At 42.9% G+C, this 19650-nt stretch overlaps 1 protein-coding gene across 3 annotated transcripts in view; it reads left to right on the top strand.

Moving 5' to 3' along the window:
- Positions 1-19650, top strand: part of MCC (MCC regulator of WNT signaling pathway) — a 571489-nt gene that overhangs the window by 218514 nt on the left and 333325 nt on the right. For all 3 annotated transcript variants that reach the window (XM_030193493.1, XM_030193491.1, XM_030193492.1), the window contains exons 2-3: positions 5748-5861; positions 13287-13429. In XM_030193493.1, coding sequence (XP_030049353.1) covers positions 5748-5861; positions 13287-13429 — 257 coding nt within the window. The remainder of the gene's footprint in view (positions 1-5747; positions 5862-13286; positions 13430-19650) is intronic.

Here is a 19650-nt window from a genome sequence, read left to right as displayed (position 1 = left end):
AAATAATGTGCCTAGAACTACTACTGGGAAGGTGCATTTAATTTTAAAGTTCCATCTCCTCCTCCCCCCCCCCCCCCCCCCCCACTAAAAAAAACAAAAAATACCCTTTAATAAAAGGGAAGGTATATGCCCCTTTTCCTCTGTGCTTTTTTGTCACCCTCTTCTGAGTGAAAGCCAGATGCACAAAACCTAACAAGCCAGTAATGTGCCGGTTTAGCAAGCAAAGGAGTACAGCGAGACATGTACAAAAGGGTTCTCCGAGCTCTTTTCCTGTCATTGTAGCAGCTAATGAAAATTGTATGCAAAACTATTATAATGAGCTAATTGGTATACAAATATGCATGCAAATTGTTGCACAGCCATTTTCTAAATAATGCACAGAAGCAGCTCCTACCTTTACCATGGAAAATTTTAATGGGTAGTTAGGAGCTGCCAGTACTGCCTAGAATGACATCGGAAGTGGAGGGAAGAATCAACAGCCCGTCAGAGCTGTAAAAATTATTATAGTTTTCCATTTGATGTATTATTAGATTATTTTTGTGCTTTTTCCTGGAAGATATCTGCAAGATATGATTACAAACTAGACAGCTACCTCCTTATCCAAAGTTTCTGATTTTCGCCTGTATTGGCGGTTGCCTGTCAAATGTGATCAGGAAACAGGGAATGGAAGGAGGGTTAAAGCACAGCGAAAGAAAGAGAAACTTATCTGAGCAAGCAAACACTGCAGGCTCAGTGGCACTCCATTGGCGGGGAGCGGGTGACCGGCACCTCTGCCCCAGTGCCCTCCCTGCCAGCGCTGCCCCATCTGCCCCTGCCGCCATCTACACATTGCCTCCCATATCCATAAATACCCAGCACTTGTGCTTGCAAAAAAACCCAAACAAACAACAACAAAAAAAGGTTACCTCTATTGCTTTCATAAATGCAGCTTGTCTGTGGCATGCGCAGAGCAGCTGTGCTTAGCGATTGGCTGCTCTGCATATACTCAGCTGACCAACTGGGTTCCCCTCATCGCACGCAAATAAGCCTGTTCGAATAAGCAGCAAATAGCTCATTTGCATGTGTTTCGCTTTGGGAATCTCTCTCTATTTTCAAATCGGTAATTTTTACTGAGGTGGAAATACAGACAGATTCTTTACGGGGACCTTTGTGCATCTGGGCTGAGAATGTTGTTCTCAAAGCTCAGGGAAGGTAAACCTTGTGGCTGATGGCTCCACTCTTGTCTTAAAATTGTAATAAATGTCTGTAATACATGTTTGCAATAAACCTATCATTGGCAAGATCTGTCAGTGTCTCATCTCTCTTCATATTTTGTGTTCTGCCGGCGATTAGTCTTCTACCCAGATAATCTCCATAAAACAGTGTCATATTGTTTTTCTTTGCTGAGAAACTGAAACTGTCTGTCCTTGTGTATCTTCTTGAGGAGAGGGGTGCAGGGTAGGGGCCTGAAAATTAATTGGGGGGGGGGGGAAGGGGATTCACCAACAGTGCTACTACTACTTAACATTTCTAAAGTGCTACTAGGGTTACGCAGCGCTGTACAAATTAACATAGAGGGACGGTCACTGCTCAAGGAGCTTACAGTCTAAGAGGCAAGTGAACGGACAGTCCGATAGGGGCGGTCAAATTGGGGTAGTCTGGATTTACTGAACGGTAAGAGTTAGGTGCCGAATGCAGCATTGAAGAGGTAGGTTTTAAGCAAAGACTTGAAGATGGGCAGGGAGGGGGCTTGGCGTAAGGGCTCAGGAAGGTTGTTCCAAGCATAGGGTGAGGCGAGGCAGAATGAGCGGAGCCTGGAGTTGGCGGTGTTGGAGAAGGGTACAGAGAGGAGGGATTTGTCCTGTGAACGGAGGTTACGGGCGGGAACATAAGGGGAGATGAGGGAAGAGAGAGGTAGTGAGGGGCAGCAGACTGAATGCATTTGTAGGTAAGAAGGAGAAGCTTGAATTGAATGCGGTATCTGATTGGAAGCCAGTGAAGTGACCTGAGGAGAAGGGTGATATGAATCGGTTTTGGCGGAATATGCTCACTACACTTGCACCAGCTCTGTACAAGCCTATTCTAGATTGCTGTGTCTTTAATAAGATGCCTTAAGTTTTCATCCTTAAGATGCAGCTCACCTTTAGGGCTTAAGTTTGCTATTTTTGTTTTGTAATTTTACTTAGTCCTTAGTGTCTTGTCTGAAGAGAAGGTGAGCCCTTAGGTCCCGAAGGACCTCAGAGGACAGCCGTGCAACCCCAAGTCTTCACCTGCGGCAACCGCCGTTCACCGAGGGTTGAGCCCCCAGCTGCAGGCGGCCAACGGGACTTCCGGAACCGCGGGGTTGACGAACTGACCCAATACTGGAACCAGGAGCCAGGAGGGCAGGAGGAAAACAAATAAGTCCAAAACAGGCAACAGGTCAGGGCAGGCAGCTCACAGCGTAGTCGAAACAGGCAATAGGTCAGGGCAGACAGCTCACAGCGTAGTCGAAACAGGCAATAGGTCAAGGCAGGCAGCTAGCAGAGAAGTCCAAAAACAACGCAAAGGTCAAAACCAGGAGAGCAAGGAAAACGAACTGAAAACTGGAACACACGGAGACTGGCCTCGGGAAACAGAACCTGAAGCAATGTCCTATCTCAGGTCTACTCCTTAAATACTGTCCGCATTCAATCACCCAGCCCCAGTCGACATGGCCTGCCAATCAGAACCCGGTTACTGACAGAATCCTTCTGATTAGCTCTGTCCGACCTCCCAGGCGGGACTACAGCACCGGCCTCCCAATCTAACTCCTCTGAGGCGGAGCTTCGGTTTCCCGCGCCCGAAAGTGAAGGCGATGCCGGCTATCGCGTCTCGGCGCCATTCTCCCCACTGGCGCGAGTACGGACCCCATAGCCGGCGATCGAGAGCCCGGCAGCCGCGATCGCCAGCCCCGGACTGGGCGGCTATCTCCGCGGCGAGCCCCGGCTCTCCGCCGCAGCCTCAAGAAGGCCGGCCCTCGCCGCGATGGACACCAGCTCCTGCTTCCAGCGGAGGAGCAGCCGGAGGGAGCGACGGATGTGACACTTAGTTCACTTCATGTTTAATGAATAGTATGGCTATAGTTGCTGCTTTTTTCCAGAAGAAAATGCACCAATACTAAAGTGCAGGACTTCTTCAGGGACCTGCCATAACTTCTACAAGTGGACTCACAATCTATGAAAAGGCAGTGCAGGGCCTGGGTTCTTTCATTAATATTTAGGGATTGTGGATCACTTATAGGAGCAGACTTATCAAAATGATTGCGGGTGCTAAACCCAAGAAATTACTGTCAAAACGTTTGCTCAATATTGGGGGTGCTCAAGCACTCACAGAGTGGGTCCTGTGGTTAATAATCATCAGCCTTCAGCGGTGATTGGCTCAGACACTAACAGGAAAGTTGTCATTAAAAAAGAGCATGCCGCAGCAATAAGCTCCTTACCCGCAGCCCAACCCATCCGAAGCTGACACCTCTTTCCACCCTTACCCCAGTCATAAAGAAGAAATGATCCAGTGGTCCCCCCTCCAGTTACAAGCCCTGGTGGTCCAGTGGCCATCCCCGGGCTGAGCTGTGGCCCCCCTGGCTAGGCTAGGCTGACCCAAGCCAGGCCTGGTCCTTTCAATCATTTTGACCTGGTAGTTTAGTGGGGGCCTTACCCACCCCCAAGACCCCATACTGCAGGAACGATGCTCATTCACTCCTGCTTCTCTTGACACCATCTTGAAAGTGGCATTGCCCCACCTTGTGTGTGCATCCTGGGATGAACTGAGTGGGGCCTAACTACTATATAAGGGAGATGCTAAGGGGATAGGGAAGAGGTAGGGACAGATTGGGGGGGGGGGGGGAACACAGAGAGGCAGATAGTGGGAGATGTGCTGAATGAGTGAGGGTATCTCAGATGCTCCAGGGTCAGATTGAAGGGATTTGGGAGAGAGGGCAGTGAATGGAGAGATTGAGGGGATTAGATTTTGGTGACAGAGTGGGGATAATAAGGGGATTGAAGATTCTGTGAGGGAGAGGGGATTGAGGGAGTTGTGAGTACATTCTTCCTCTCTCTCTTAATCCTAGATGTTTCCCTGAAACAGGATCTCCTTTTTCTCCTCCTTTTCTTTCCAATGCCGCCTCTTGATTCCTTCTGTACTTCCCTCCCTTCTTCTTCCATCTCTGTTACACAAGACCCTTCCCCATGTTTCTTATCTGAGAATCCCCTTGCTCTTCTCTTTCCTATACCTTTCCCTCTTCCCTTCTCTCTTCCAACTGATCATTAAGATTACCCTTCCAAAAAGCATCGAGACACAAAATTGGAGATACACGCAAATATATGTAAATTTGCCATGATCTCTAATGCTGTACCTATATATTTCTTTTTTCATAGGTGGTTTAAAGGTAGCATCAATAAGTAACTGTCTTACTGAATGTATGAGCAGACCTGTGTAGTGATTGATATTTATTGGTCTTTTTTATGGTTTTGGACAAATGTTTATCAAATATATTTTTGTGGTTTATATCCAAGATGCAGTCATTTGCTGAAGCATGATTTATGTTGGGTACAATATTGTCATTTTTCCCTCTGTGTATTGTATATTTTTCTGTCTTTGTGCTGAATGTTATGTTGTGGTTCTCACAGTTTGAGAGTGAGCACAGTGCCTTTCTGGTTTGATTTAATTCTGCTTTTATTTAAGATCACGAGTGTGATCCCTCTACAATTACTGTTTTCAATTTTAGAGGCCATAGTTTCAGAAGAACATTGAAAGGATGGAAGTAGTTCAGAAAAGGCCTACAAAAATAAGAGACCTGAAGCCCTAGAAAGAGAAGCTTAAGACAAGATGTACTCGCTGGAAAATAAAGGGATGGTTAGAGACATTCAGAAATTTGTCAGCCTTTCAATACAGTACCAGAAAGTAACATCTTCCTTAGAAAGGAAGTGTAGGGTCAAGGGATCATGATATGAAGCTGCAGGGAGGAAAGTTCAGAGGAAACTTAAGAAATACTTCTTTAGATGCCTGGAATAATCTTCCAGCAGACGTGGTGGAAGCCAGTACTGAGATACAGTTCAGACAGACTCTGGTTAAATGCAGAGAGGACAGTAGAAGAAACAGGTTTTTTAAAAGTACTTGCACAAAGATAAAGTAACAAAACTAAAACAAAAAGTCTCTACCATTTCTCTTTATTAATCCCTCTTGCACCCTGTGACTGCCACTCAACATAACTTTCTCAAATATTTGTGAATCTGTAGTTAGCTTTTCAAAGGCAGGTCCATTATTTTTAATGTACTTTGGTTAGAGCTGGAGAGGGCATCTGCTGTCTACTCAGAGACAAAGCACCACCCAGAGGATCATGGCCCCTTCTTGTAAGCCAGATGTCCTGAGATGATGTAAACCAGTGAAATTCAATTTCATTCGCCAAGATCCAAAAACAGGTCTGGTTTTCTGGACATTAGCAATGAATATTTCTTTTGGTATATTTGCATATGTTTGTTTTCAGAACCTAGTGAAAAGCATTTGGGGTGTACTGAAAACCTGGCCTGTGAATGGATCTTGATGCTGAGTTACCTGTATGACATACAAATGAATGCCCTGGTCTCAGCTGTCGAATTGAAAAGTGTTGTGCCAGTAGGAGGCTGAAGGCCTGAAGTGCCAATCCCAGGTCACATCCATGTGATCCCTTTTGTCCTAGTCTAAGTATTGTGTAGCTTAATGTTCCACAGCTGGCGAATTTAACAAAGGTGAACTTTAATTCTGTCTTTCAGCTCCATTTAGCAGCCCTGGCATCACTGAAGGGAGACATAGTGGAGCTCAATAAACGTCTGCAGCAAACTGAACGAGAGAGGGACGTGCTGGAAAAAAAATTGACAAAGTCACAGGTGGGTCATGATAAGTCAGAAAAACAAAAATAACCTCTCAACATACTAAAACTTAGCAGTATTATGCAGACAAGAGCACCAGAAGAAAATATCGGGCAAAGTCAAATTTTTACATATTCATATTTTTTTTAAATACTACTGAGGGCAAGGCTTAGACAGTTCTACTACAGGTCTTTCCAAATAATGATTAGTTACTTATGCAACTGTGCTAATCGCTACAGTCAGGAAAATGGTTTGCCTCTGTTCATCCATGTTTGTTTTTTAATCTCTCCAGTGTATGTTGCATGTGTGCAATGTTGGGTCATCCCTTCAGCATTTGTCTTTCATAGACTTAAGTATCCCTTGTTCAAATAAGCTTACTTGATAAAAGTAAATAACAGATATTGACCTCCAAGAATTTAATTCACCCAAATTCAGTACTTGGGGAAAAAATTAAGAGACTCTGCAAATTCATGAATGTTAGCAAATAAATACAAATCTTATCCTAATCATATCTTGTGTTGTAATTCGGAGACCCTGTGCATCTTGAGAAAAGCAAGCTGTATTTTTACGGCACTGTTTGGAACAGCGCCAAAGTTTTGAGCATTGGGGCCTGAGATTTAAGCTTCAGTCTGGACCGGGGGAGGTAGGACAATGTCCATAGTATCCTGATGTGGAAAGGGAGGGAGGGACTACATGCTGGACCACTTGGTGGGTTAGAGGTGTAAAGATGCTGGCTACCATGATGGTTGTGTAGACTGAGGAAGGGGAGATTCTGGCCACAGGGGGAGGAGAGTAGAGACTGGAAGGAGAGATTCTGGCACAGGAAGTGGGGGGAGGGGAATAGACACTGGAAGGGGGAGATGTTAGCCATGGGGGGAGGGGAATAGAGTGGGTAGGAGTGATGCTGGCCACAGGGGCGGGGGCTGGGAATGGAAGGGGAGATGCTGGACTATTGGGGGGGGGGGGGGGGAGTTTGGGCCTTGAGCCTCACCTGGAGGTGTGCACAGCTAAAGGTTTGCCTAAGGCATCAGATAACCTTGGGCCAGCACTGCTTGGACCCTGGAACAATTTTATAAGACCTACTGGACTGTGTCAAATGCTTCTCTATACACTTAAATCCCTTTAAAATGGCCCCAGCCTCTTAGAAAGGTTTCATACAATTCTTGAGTGCTGAACATTGTTGACTTTTTGCCCTCTGCTTCATAATGCCCCCAAGGCATGTGTCAAAATCCATCAGTAGTACACCCTAACATGTTATTACTCACATAATAATCTGTAACCTATGTTAAATATCCCTTCAGTCCAGCTGCAAACATCTAGTGGAAAATACCTGTCGGAATGCGCTGAAATTCTCCAGAGTTTGGATTCTTGAGTAAATATTTTTATTTATTTATTTAATATCCCACTCTAAAGTTCTGGGCCATTCACAACATAGATATGTGGGGGAGTGTCTCCCAGTGGCTTAGAGGATTTTTTTTATTTAGTTTTTTTATGTTTAAACAATTTTTATTCAACAAACAATCAGAATACAATCCAAATAACATCAATGAGTTGTTCCTCTTTTCTCATACAAATTTCCCCCTACCCCCCCCCCCCCGTGCATATTCATGAGACAACAATGATAGATGACCACTCATTGACCTTTAACTCATTCCACATATAACATAAATATTGGGTCCATTTAATCCATCCAGAGCACCTTCATGTTCCCTTTCCAACAGGCAATTATCCCCAATGCGCCATCCTATAACCCTTCCCCGCTTTCCAACTTCCCCCTACCCCCCATGAGAAAAAAAGGGGGGAGTGAGACAGAGACCCCCACCTAGAGCAGGATCTACCGGATTTCCTTCTTCCTTAGTCTACTCAGGCAATCATCAGTGGAGCATCTCATCCCCGCTCTCAACCACCCCTGTTTTGTTTTTTTAATTAGAACAACAAGTAACTCCCTGGGGAAACCAGGAATGGAGTTAAGTATGGGTGAGTTTCCCCCAGGCGATTACTAGATCATAGCTGACTCCTAACCAGGGGTTGTGAGGAGTTGTGGGAGTGGTTATATGCTGGGCGGAGGGGTATACCCAGCTGATTCATGTGTTGTCTGTAGGGGTATAGTTGTGGTAAAATGGTTTGAGAGAAAAATAATACTGTAATGACTGACATGGAATTGTGATGGGGGGGGAAGGGCAGTATGAGATAAGTGTTTGTTTGCCATTTTAAGCACGAGATCTTTGGTTGCCTGAACCCCAGCTAGGACTTGTGGAGTTGAGGAGGTATCCTGCCTGGCATCAGAAGCAGGGGGTGTTAAAAATTGACCTCTGTGTATGCCTTGTAGCGCTATAGAAATGATAAGTAGTAGTACTGAGGAGCAGAGGTTGCAATGAGGAGGCTCTGGGGAAAGGAGAGAATTTTTTTTCTTTCTTCACCCCCCCCCCCCCTCTCCAACAGCCTTTCAGGCTGGAGGTGGGTAAAAGAAACTGCACCTCCAGGGAAGAAGGATGGACAGGGAGGTCCGGTCCTGGATGCAATCTGGCAGCTGGGGAAAAGCTTAGCAGGATGCTTATCTGGCAATGAAGCGGAAAAGCTGCAGCCCGGAGTTGTCCTCTTTGGTGGAATGGTCTTGATTGATAGGAGCCAAGTGGACATTAGAAGAGACCGAGACTGAGCAATTACCATATGATCAGTGCCCTGGGATTTGCCCCCCTCTCCCCCCCCCCCCCCCCCCCCCCCCCCAGTGAATGAGAGTGGGTGATTGTTAACCTGACTCGATATAAGAAGTTAAAAGTAACCTTTGGAGTAAGAGTGGATTCTTTTGAGAACTGTATTTAAGCAATAAAAGTGGTGACAAGACCCCTCGGTGTACCAGGATTTAGCCTGGCTCCGGCCTACACCCAGCTCAAGAGAGACATTACTTTTTGTATGGCCGGATCTGGGTACCTAATCCAAAGAGCTTAGCAGGCATTCAGGACTACTTGAGTGGGACCAGGGTTATAAGTATATAGCTTATTTTCTTGAATGATGCATTCTTTTGTTAAGGTTTCTGAACTATAGCAGCATTGAAAATGAAAATCACAGCGGGGGAAAGTGAGTGTGAGTTAGCTCTTGTGCTGTGTAATTAAAATGTACAGATTTTCAGAGAACTTTAAAAAATTTGTCTTGTTTCTGATGGTCCTTAGCAAAAAGGAACAAGTTAATTTTCCTTCATTTGTTGTTCATTTGTACTTTGTGCACAGTGCTCATGGTTTGGAATTTTGAGAAAAAGACCAATGTCATGAATAAAAGAGCAATATTTTCTGAAATTAAAAACACAGGTGTAACGTGTTTGTCACCTCAAATGATTCTTTATTGGGATTTATTAACCGCCTTTATGAACAGATTTACCCAAATGCGGTGTATAGCAGGTCCAGTTTGACATAAAACTTACAATTTTGTTAACATCTTAGCAAAATTAAAATGACCAAATATAAACATAAATACAATAATTGAGGTAATACAAACAATACCATGATAAGACAGCATGGAAGAATATTTAAATAACATAGATATAATACGTTATCAGTATAATACCAATGAAACACCTAATAAGCAACACAATAGAACATTCCAATAGCATAAATATGGTGCTAATGCTTTTCTGTGTAGCCTAGGGCCAAGTGCACATATTATACATGGGGACAGGTTGGGTAGTACAGAGTCAATTGGGATAAATAGATGGGTGACTAAGCTGAAGGCAAAATCTTTGTACTGTTAAACAAGATATGAGGAACTAGTCTAAGTTACAGGGTGTGCAGCAAGCTAGTCCAGCTGGCATTGGATGTTATATATTAGGAGATGTAATGCTTTGCTATAGCCAAGTTGTATATTACCCTCATTGTGGTCAGGTCTGATTTGATAGAAGTCCAGCAGGCACCATTGTGTGGATCCAGGGGGGCAAGAAACTTTGCTCTCGCCAAGCATGAGCTTAATGAAGGTGCAGCATGGCTAGAATGTTAATTGCAATGCATGCTGCTTTTGGCATGTGGATGCGTGAGCTAACACGGAATTGAGGCTCTGTTGGATGGAATGTTAGGCAGGCTTCTGCAGTGCATACCATTAAGAAAGCTATAGACTGTGTCATTAGGTTTCATAGTAGAGATTAGAACAAAGAAAATAGAAATACACATCTGAGTCATTAACAGACAACTAAGCAGTGATGGGGAGTAGCATACACAGTATGCTTCATGGAGTTATTCCTAATCCATCTGCGTGTCTGTGTCTTGGGCATGTCTGTAGATGTGTGTGTATGTAGTGGAGTAATCTAATGGAGCAGGGAGCTGAGAAACCCACTAATACTTCTTTTGATCTTGAGCAAGTCACTTGATCGCCACTGCCTCAGGTATAGAAACTTAGGGGCCCTTTTACTAAGGTGTGTAGGTGCCTACGTCTCTGCCTTACGCCCGTCAGTTTGGAGCTACCGCGTGCCCCGGGCGGTAATTCCATTTTTTTTTACACATGTCTGATACGTGCATCTGAAAATTAATTTTTTTATTTTCTACCGCGTGGCGCTAACCGGGCGGTAATCTGCAGTGAATTTCAACAGGCGTTTGAACTTGCGCCTTTTGAATTTCCCCAAACTCCCCGGGAACAATCTGATGGAATTATTTAGAAGATATTTAAATGAAATCCTGAAAATACCTCAAGAAGCTATTCCTCCAATAAACAAGTTATATTATATTTCTAATCCTAAGGGGGAAGAAGGAAAAATGGAAGGCGCAGGAAATACAAATTTGGATTTGAACAATATATCAGCTATACTGGAACAATCCTTAGATAATACAACAGAGAGGTCTACTCTTATTGTTTCTTTCATATTTGAACAAGATCTTAATACTGCCAAGGTGTGGATATATCCTGATATAACAAAGCAGACCCAACAGAAAAGAAAAGCCTTTTTGGCTATGAAATTAAGGACAATTGAAGTGGGGGGGGGGGGGGGGGGGTCTTTTTTTCTAGCTTACCCCCTGTAAATGTATTGTAAAGCTGGGCCAGACGAAATATGTTTTTTATTCTCTTGATCAGCTAAAATCATTTCTAGATATGAAACAACTGAAATAACATCTTTAATTTTATACAGGAGGAATTTTTAATGGAATTCAAACATGCGTGGGATAAACATAGAGGAATCCCGTTCAGAAGGAAGGGATCCTCAGAAGCTTAGCCGAGATTGGGTGGCAGAGCCGGTGGTTGGGAGGCGGGGATAGTGCTGGGCAGACTTATCTGTGCCAGAGCCAGTGGTTGGGAGGCGAGGATAGTGCTGGGCAGACTTACACAGTCTATGCCCTGAAGAGGAAAGGTACAAATCAAGATAGGGTATACACAAAAAGTACCACATATGAGTTTATCTTGTTGGGCAGACTGGATGGACCGTGCAGGTCTTTTTCCGCCGTCATCTACTATGTTACTATTCTAGAAAAAAAAGATGGGCTATTATTGGAAACAATATGGTGTGTGTGTATATATAATTTATTTATACACAGTTACATATGCTAGATCTGTGTTTATATATGGAACATGAAACAGGGGTAGCAGCTGCTTTCCTGGCTACTTTTTGAAAGTGTCTTTCCTTCAGTCACCTAGGAAGAGAAATTAAGATGAGGCTTTATTTTTAAAATTTCTAAGCAGCTTACATAAAATACATACATAGTACACAGTACAAGTACAGACACTCACTGTATTAACTGCATATGTAGGAAGCCACAGAATAGGTTTTCAATCATCAGAAGTTGACACAATTTGAGTGACTTGTATTATTCTTGTTTTGTTGGTTGTCATGACATATACAGTCTAAGGGGCGTGTTAAAGTTTGGTGAGTTGTAAAAATTAATGCACAATAACTGCAAAGCATGTCAGGTAAGTTGGAGGCTTGGCCAGTATCTGCCTATGCTGTTACCACACATTAAATTGCGTTGTCGATAACTTGATCACATCTTCACTCTCAGCAATGCATTAAGGGACTAGGACTAGGGGGCATGCAATGAAACTACAGTGTAATAAATTTAAAACAAATTGGAGAAACGTTTTCTTCACCTAACATATAATTAAACTCTGGAATTCGTTGCCGGAGAACATGGTGAAGGCGGTTAGCTTGGCAGAGTTTAAAAAGGGGTTAGACAGTTTCCTAAAGGACAAGTCCATAAACCACTACTAAATGGACTTGGGAAAAATCCACAATTCCAGGAATAACACGTATAGAATGTTTGTACGTTTGGGAAGCTTGCCAGGTGCCCTTGGCCTGGATTGGCTGCTGTCGTGGATAGGATGCTGGGCTCGATTGACCCTTGGTCTTTTCCCAGTGTGGCATTACTTATGTACTTATGTAAGGGGGGCTAAAGATATAAAACATTACACTCTTCCTCCCTCTCACCCCCATCCCCAGTTCATTTAAGATGCTTCTCTTCTGTTAGCAAGGAGTTCCCTAGTGTCAGGGGAGAGGGGCAGCAGTGATCCCCACATGTCTGTCACCTTGCCGGACGGGGTACAAAATAGCGCCTCTGATCTCTGGCAGTAGGTTCATGGTACTATTATTAAGGCTCAAGAAATCAAATAGAGAATGTGTTATTTGGCAAGTTGACTCCTAGCAGTAGAATAGCAAGCCTATCACTAGGGGTGAGAGGTGCTATTTTGTTCCCTGACTGCTGATGGAGCAAGAGTATCCAGGGATCGCTTCTGTCCCACCACTAGATATCGGGGAGCCCCCCTGGTAAGAGGTGGGGACAGGGTATAAGGTTACAGTAAATGCATCTGCCTTATCTACAGCCATGATATCACATAGTAAACTTCAAGCACTTGTCACACTCATAACCTGTTCATTCTTCATCCCTTTCCTATCCTGTGCCTCAGCAAGCAGTTCAAAGCAATCCAGATAGAGCAGTCACAGGAGTGAAACGGGGGGGGGGGGGAGCATCAAGATGACACTGTCTTATAAAGCCTGTTTTTGTGTGTTTAGCATAAACAAGTCCCAGTCAAGTGAACTCAACACAGGCTGTATTTCAGCTAAACAGCCTTCATTGGGAGTCAACTGCTGACTCTCCTCTAGATATGAGTCTTCAAAGAAAGTATGGTGCAAGAATAACCCTTGCGACCAGCATCTGGTGAGCTGTTTTCAAAAGTGTGTCATAAAGCTGCTGTATAGAAACCGGCAGTGTTCCCGCCAACAATATATTTATGCAGAACGCACAATAAAAACAGCGTGTTTTAAGACGGTGTCATCTTGATGATTTTTTTTTCTTCCACTCCTGTGACTGCTCCACCTCAGTATGCTGTTACCACGTGAACTGGTGTGCAGCAAGTGTTGTAGCTGTTCAGTAACTGGTATTGTGTTCTAATTCCAGTTAGTAATTGCTTACCGCATTAACAGGCCCCTAAATGTTATTTTGGATCATCATTTTATTTGTGTGTTTTCCTTTGTAGTGTGAACAATCTCTTCTAATGAGAGAACATGAAGAAGTTCAAGAGCGAGCAACATTGCGCTACGAGGAACGAATCACAGAACTACACAGTATTATAGCAGAGTTGAATAAGAAGATTGATCGGTTACAAGGGACAACCATAAGGTAGTTTTCCAAGTTTGGCATCTAAGGGTACAGCCCCATGTACATATTGTAGAGAGGAAAGAAAGGGACAGTTCAATCAGTGGTGTGATTTTGTTTTATTTGTTTGTCATTCACACTCAAATCATGGGGGTAATAGCAGTATATAATTATGGAATTGGGTTGGGCGGGAAGGATGGTTTACTTACACTGTCCTTAGGTTTTTCTTCTCTGCTTTTATTTATACTTAGAAAACTTCTCATACCATACTTGAAAAATAGAATTAACACTAATTTTCCATCATTTTGATCTCGGTTATATATTAGTCAAAACTTCATTTATTTTTTAGTATCTCATTCATATGATGAACTTTTTCTTAGGGCTTCCATTATGAAATAATACTTTATTGATAACTGAGGCCTCTCAAATATCACATAAGGCTCCTATTAGTTCCATCATTTTTTTTGTGAATTGCAATTAAATGCTTACGTGTTAAACCCACAGCAGTTCATCTCTTTCTTGAACTCTGAGAAAAAGAGTTGTTTATAGCCCTGGAATGCTGAAATGTAAACATTTGAATATTGGAGACACTTTTTTTTTTTTTTTTGGATTAGAATTGCCTTTTTTATATGTACTTTGTGGAATACATTAAGGCAGTAGGCCATGAATTGGCTGTTACTTTCTTGCTGTCAGACCTAATTTTTTCAGTGGATACTATGATTTATTCCCTAACACTCTACGTTGTAAACCCTTTGTACAAGAGGCTGGGTGCTTGACTTAAAATTTATACCAGGATCCTTTTGCAACCCCACTAGATGATTTTGCCTCTCAATTTGAGGCTGCAACCCACAATTAGCAACTTTTCCGGGCTACCTGTCTGGTTACCGCTTGCACCTGGACGCTCTCCTATCGCAACAAATTGAGATGCACTTGTGTCTTGCTTACAGTGTATGCTGGGGCTGTCTAGAGCCAGCGGTCCAGGCTTCTTCCCACATTGTGGCTACAGAGAGCTCTTGGGCCAAGAGCCTTCTCAAACAAGTTACAGATTTGACACAGGCAAGAATACTATTTATTAGACAACTGTTTACTCAAGTTGATCCTGGAGTACCCCCTAACCAGCCTGGTTTTCAGGGTAGCTAAAATGAATATACATGAGACAGACTTTCAAGCACTGCCTCCATTGCATACAGATCTGTCTCATGCATATTCATTGTGGATATCCTGAAAAAAACAGAAGGGTTAAATGGGACATTCTAGGACCTGGATTGAGAAACACTGCATTTAGGCTACTGTATTGTAATGCTTCTTACTTTGCTATAGCGTCCTGTTGAAAAAGGTAACTCCTTCTATGGGGGCAAGTTGGCACCAGCTAAAGTTAAGTGAGAGGGAGCATGCTAAATATTCCTCTGAATCATAAGTTTTTGTTCTGATGGGGAAGTGAAAGAGGAAACCTCACACTTATCCCTCAGGGTTTGGTCAATCCCTGGCCCTCAGAGAAGTGTCTTTGGATGCTTTCTGGATCCCTCTTTCCTGGTTGCAGGCTCCTCTTCAGTTAGTCTGCAGGTTTCAGAAGCAGAATGCAGCTTAGAAGGGGGGTATCTCTAAGTTCTGAACAAAGAGCTGCGGTTTGTCGTGTGTTTCCCCCCCCCCCCCCCCCCCCCCCCCCCCCCCCGGAGCTCCAGTTGCGGCATCCTGCCTGGTAGTAGGAGGCTTGGGTGTGCCTCCAGAACAGCGGGTTGCAGTTTGCAGTGCGTTGAGTGAGAGACTAAACAGACTTCCGTCTAATCCAGAGGCCTGCTATGGTGACACTAGAAGTACTCTGGGATGCAATTCAAGATGGAAATTCCTCCCCTAAAGTAGTGAATAAAGTTAACCCTATCTCTCATGCTGTGAGTGACCATTCTCAATAACTGAATAAGCATTGCAATCAAGTTTCTTTGCTGGAGACTAAGACTATAAAATGATAAGATGTGATTTTGACTGTAGTCCAGGACAAAGGTTTATATCGGAAACTGGAACATATAGAGAACCGGTTGAAGAGAAACAATGATTGCTGCAATGGACATGGTCTGGAAATATCTCAAGGACATTTTGAAGTTGGCTGAAGTTGTTGTGCCAGGACCAAACCTTATCCAAACTGGTATTAAGTTTTGTACTTCAGGAACATGTAGAAGTTCATAGGATAATTCATGTCTTTCTTGACCTTTCTAAGGCCACGCAACAGAGACACTAAACTTCTTGGCAATTGAAATTTCATAGTAATCTCTCTTTTTAGAGAAAATTATTTGTTTTTCAATACTAGACAACTCCAGAACTTTTTGAGATCAGTGGAAGGACTTAAAAGATTACATTACATTGGATTTCTAGACCGACTGACCCATAAGTTTCTAGGCAGTTTACATTAACAATATAGAGCCAAAAGCCAAGACAAAACCTTGGGAATTACAATTATACCATAAAACTAAATAAAAGAAATTAACAAATCTTTTAATTTATTTATTACATTTGTATCCCACATTTTCCCACCTATTTGTAGGCTCAATGTGGCTTACATAGTACCGGAGAGGCCTTTGCAGGCTCCGGTGTGAACAAATACAGGGTGGTGATGTGGTGAGATCAAGTTCATTAAAAAGATTAGTCTTCAGAAGTTTCCGAAAACTATCATAACTATTCAAATCCTTCAGTTTTAAAGCAAGTGAGTTCCAAATATTGGGAACCTGAGACATCAACTGCTTAATTAAGCCAAATCATTTTATGCCCATAGGATAGGGAACTGCAAAAGGAGAAGAATAGTATGATCTTCTACTTTTCCTAAGATCTATAAACTTCACTTGCTCTATAAGTAATATGATCATGCGTTCTTAACGAAAAAATTAATCTCACTGCTGTATTTTTTACAGATTGTAATCTACGGAATTAATATTTAGGAGCACCCATAAGTACATAAGTATTGCCAAAGGTCCAGCAAGCCCAGCATCCTGTTTCCAACAGTGGCCAATCTAGGCCACAAATATCTGGCAAGATCCCAAACAGCAGAAGATTGCAATAATCCAGTTTAGATAAAACTAAAGACTGCACCAGCATCCTAAATTGAGAAATCTAAAAAAAATCTCCTAATGCGTCTCAATTTCCATAGTATGCCAAAAGAACTCTTTATTATAGATGAAATTTGATAATCCAATGTTAAAGCCTGATCAGTTTAAATGCCTAGTAATTTAATAACCATCTGTAGGGGATATGAAGTACCTCCGACCACCATTTGGGTCTCCATAGGGTCAGGTTTATAATCCAATAATAAAAATTTGGTGGTCTTTGCATTAAGTTTAAGCTTATATCTCTTCATCCAGGCTCCAGTGACCTCTAAACAATTATTAATCGTTATTGACACCTGCTGTAATGAAGAATTAACTGATATTAAGACTGATTTATCATCCACGTAACTACAGCAAGTATAACCATTTTGAGATAATTTGAAACCTAATGTGTGCAAAAAAATATTGAACAACGTTGGAGATGGCAGAGAACCCTGCGGGGGTCCAAGAAAACAGCAAGGCAAACGATCTGCAAACTCCAAGATGGAAGGACAAAAAAAGCAGATCAATCAAAGAAAATAGTTTATTGAATGACAACCAAATAAATCAGCCCGACACTGGCCGTGTTTCGCCCAACAGGGCTGCGTCAGGGGCTATAAAACAAATAGCATAACATTTAAAAACCACAGTTAAAATAATAATAAAGATTATATATAGACTGACAAAATATGTAAACTGACAAAATATTTAAAAACTATTTTAAGAAATATGTTACTAAAAACAGTGTGTTAATACACATGTATATAAAAATATGAAAATAGATGATATATACATGCTCAATAACAACAAGGATTACTCCAACTCTTTGCAATGTCTTCTTAGAGATAGTACTGGTGCATTAAGCTGACTGTAGTGTTGTCATTGGGGGTCTTTAATAATTATAATTATGTCCTGTATTTTATTTCTTGCCTCCTAAAAACAAATGTTTTTTGCTTGATAATGGATTTGTTTCTTGTCACTTTTTGATGCCATTATAATTTCAAATGGATTAAAGTTATAAATAAATAAATAAATAAGAAGAAAGACACATACCTCATTGAGGTATCTTTTTTTTTTTTTTTTAATGAAAGATGTCCTTGTGCACTAGGGGGCCCTTTTACTAAGCCGCATAGGCACCTACGCCCACCCAACGCATGCCAATTCGGAGTTACCACCCAGCTACCTCATGGGCTGTGCGGTTTTACGCCCGCCCGCTGCGCAAGCAAGAAAATATATTTTATTTTCTGGTGCGCAGTGAACATCAGGTGATAACTCCGAGCGTAGGCGATTACTGCATGGTTAACACAAGAGACCTTACCGCTAAGTCAATGGCTGGCAGTAAGGTTTCAGACCAGGGGCGTAGCTGCTATGGGGCCATGGGGGCCTGGACCCCCCTGCCGGGGACCCTCTCAACCCCCCGCTGCCTGCTACCTTTGCTGGTGGAGGGCCCCAACCCCCGCCAGCTAAAGTCTTCTTCATTTGGTTTCTTCTGACTGAGTCTGACTCAGTTAGAAACCAAACGAAGGAAGAAGACTTTGGCTGGCAGGGGTTGGGGTCCCCCGCCAGCAAAGTTAGGCGGGCGGGGGGGGGGGGGTCGAGAGGGTCATCAGCGGGGGGGAGGGGGCAAAGTTGTTGGAGGTGTCAGCAATGGCGGGGGGGGGGGGGGGGTCGGCAAAGGGGGGGGGGGGCTAAAATGTGAGCCCCTGTTTCAGACCCAAAATGGACGCGCAACAATTTTTATTTTGCCGCACGTCCATTTTCGGCAAAAATTTTAAAAAGGCATATTTTGTAGACGCGCTGAAAAATGGATCTGCATGCGGCCAAAACCCACGCCTGTATTACCGCATGTCCTTTTTCAGAGCACCTTAGTAAAAAGGACCCCTAGTTTTCCTTTATTAGGAATTAAGAAGCTGCTTTACATAGTTTGTAGTACAGCAGCTCATTAATTCTGAATTTTAGTAAATGTACAGATTTTTTTTTTTTAAAGCAGGGCTTTATGTAGAAAAATACAAGAAAAGCATGAAATTTCAGCATTTTTATGCTTTCAGAGGTTATTTGTGTGTCTTTCCTCATGAAGTCCCACTGGCAAAAGAAAAATTACAGGTTAGCACTTCAGATTCTGACAGCAAGAGGAGTTAACAACCATGAGAATTTACTGGCACATTGTTATATATGACTAAGAGGCCCGTTTCAGAGCAAATGAAACGGGCGCTAGCAAGGTTTTCGTCGCCAACACCTCCCCCCTTCCCTCCCTCCCTTGCCAACCCCTTCGTTGTTCAGCCATAGCTCCGCCCCCAACGTCATGACGTTTGACGCGAGAGCGGGGCCCAGAGCGATTCCCCTCCCCGCCTCCCTGCCAACCCCTTCGTTGTTCTGCCATAGCTCTGCCCTTGAGGGCGGGGCCCGGAGCGATTTTGGTGGCTTCACCACCACGAACCTTCAAACCTTTTTGAAGGAAGTCAGGGCTTGGCTTCACTGACGTCAGTGTCCTCAGAAAGTTGAGGGTGAGTTTTATTATAGTAGATGTTGTCTAAATAGTATGTGCTGTTTTAAGTAAATGAGCTTGTTGAATATCATAGACATTATAAAAACAGCTATACTTCTGTATACATATCTTAATATGTTCATAATCTTAATATGTTCATAATATATAAAATTGTGTATACATATATATATATATATATACACACACACACACATATGTTTGGCAATAATTACAAATACAGTGCTCGCCATTTAAGTGCACGTCGGATAAGCGCATGCATTGTTTAACAGCATGCTGTTCTTCAGTCCCGTTTTTGGAGCCATTAATTTCTATGGGGACAAACTTCGGATTAGCGCACCACTGATAAGTGCAAGATTCACTTATATGCATGGTTTAAGACCGCTCCCCTGCAGGAAAGACTTTGCATAAGCATACAAACGGAATATGGAAGCCGATTGGCATGTGACAAAGGGGTGATAAATTTGAAATCTCATTGGTTACCTGCCACAGGCGGTAACCAATGAGAGTTAATTTGTTAGAATAAGCGCACGCACGGAATATGGAAGCCGATTGGCACATGACAGACAAAGGGGCGGTAAATTTGAAATCTCGTTGGTTAACTGCCACAGGCAGAATAAGCGAAGGAAAGCTGTTACAATGTACACTGGAGGAGTCGTTGTCATCGCGCA

This window comes from Microcaecilia unicolor, chromosome 2 (genome assembly GCF_901765095.1).
Source record: "Microcaecilia unicolor chromosome 2, aMicUni1.1, whole genome shotgun sequence".
In the NCBI taxonomy this organism is placed as follows: domain Eukaryota; kingdom Metazoa; phylum Chordata; class Amphibia; order Gymnophiona; family Siphonopidae; genus Microcaecilia; species Microcaecilia unicolor.
Note: the sequence above shows the minus strand (reverse complement) of the source record. Positions and strands in the feature narration are given on the sequence as shown.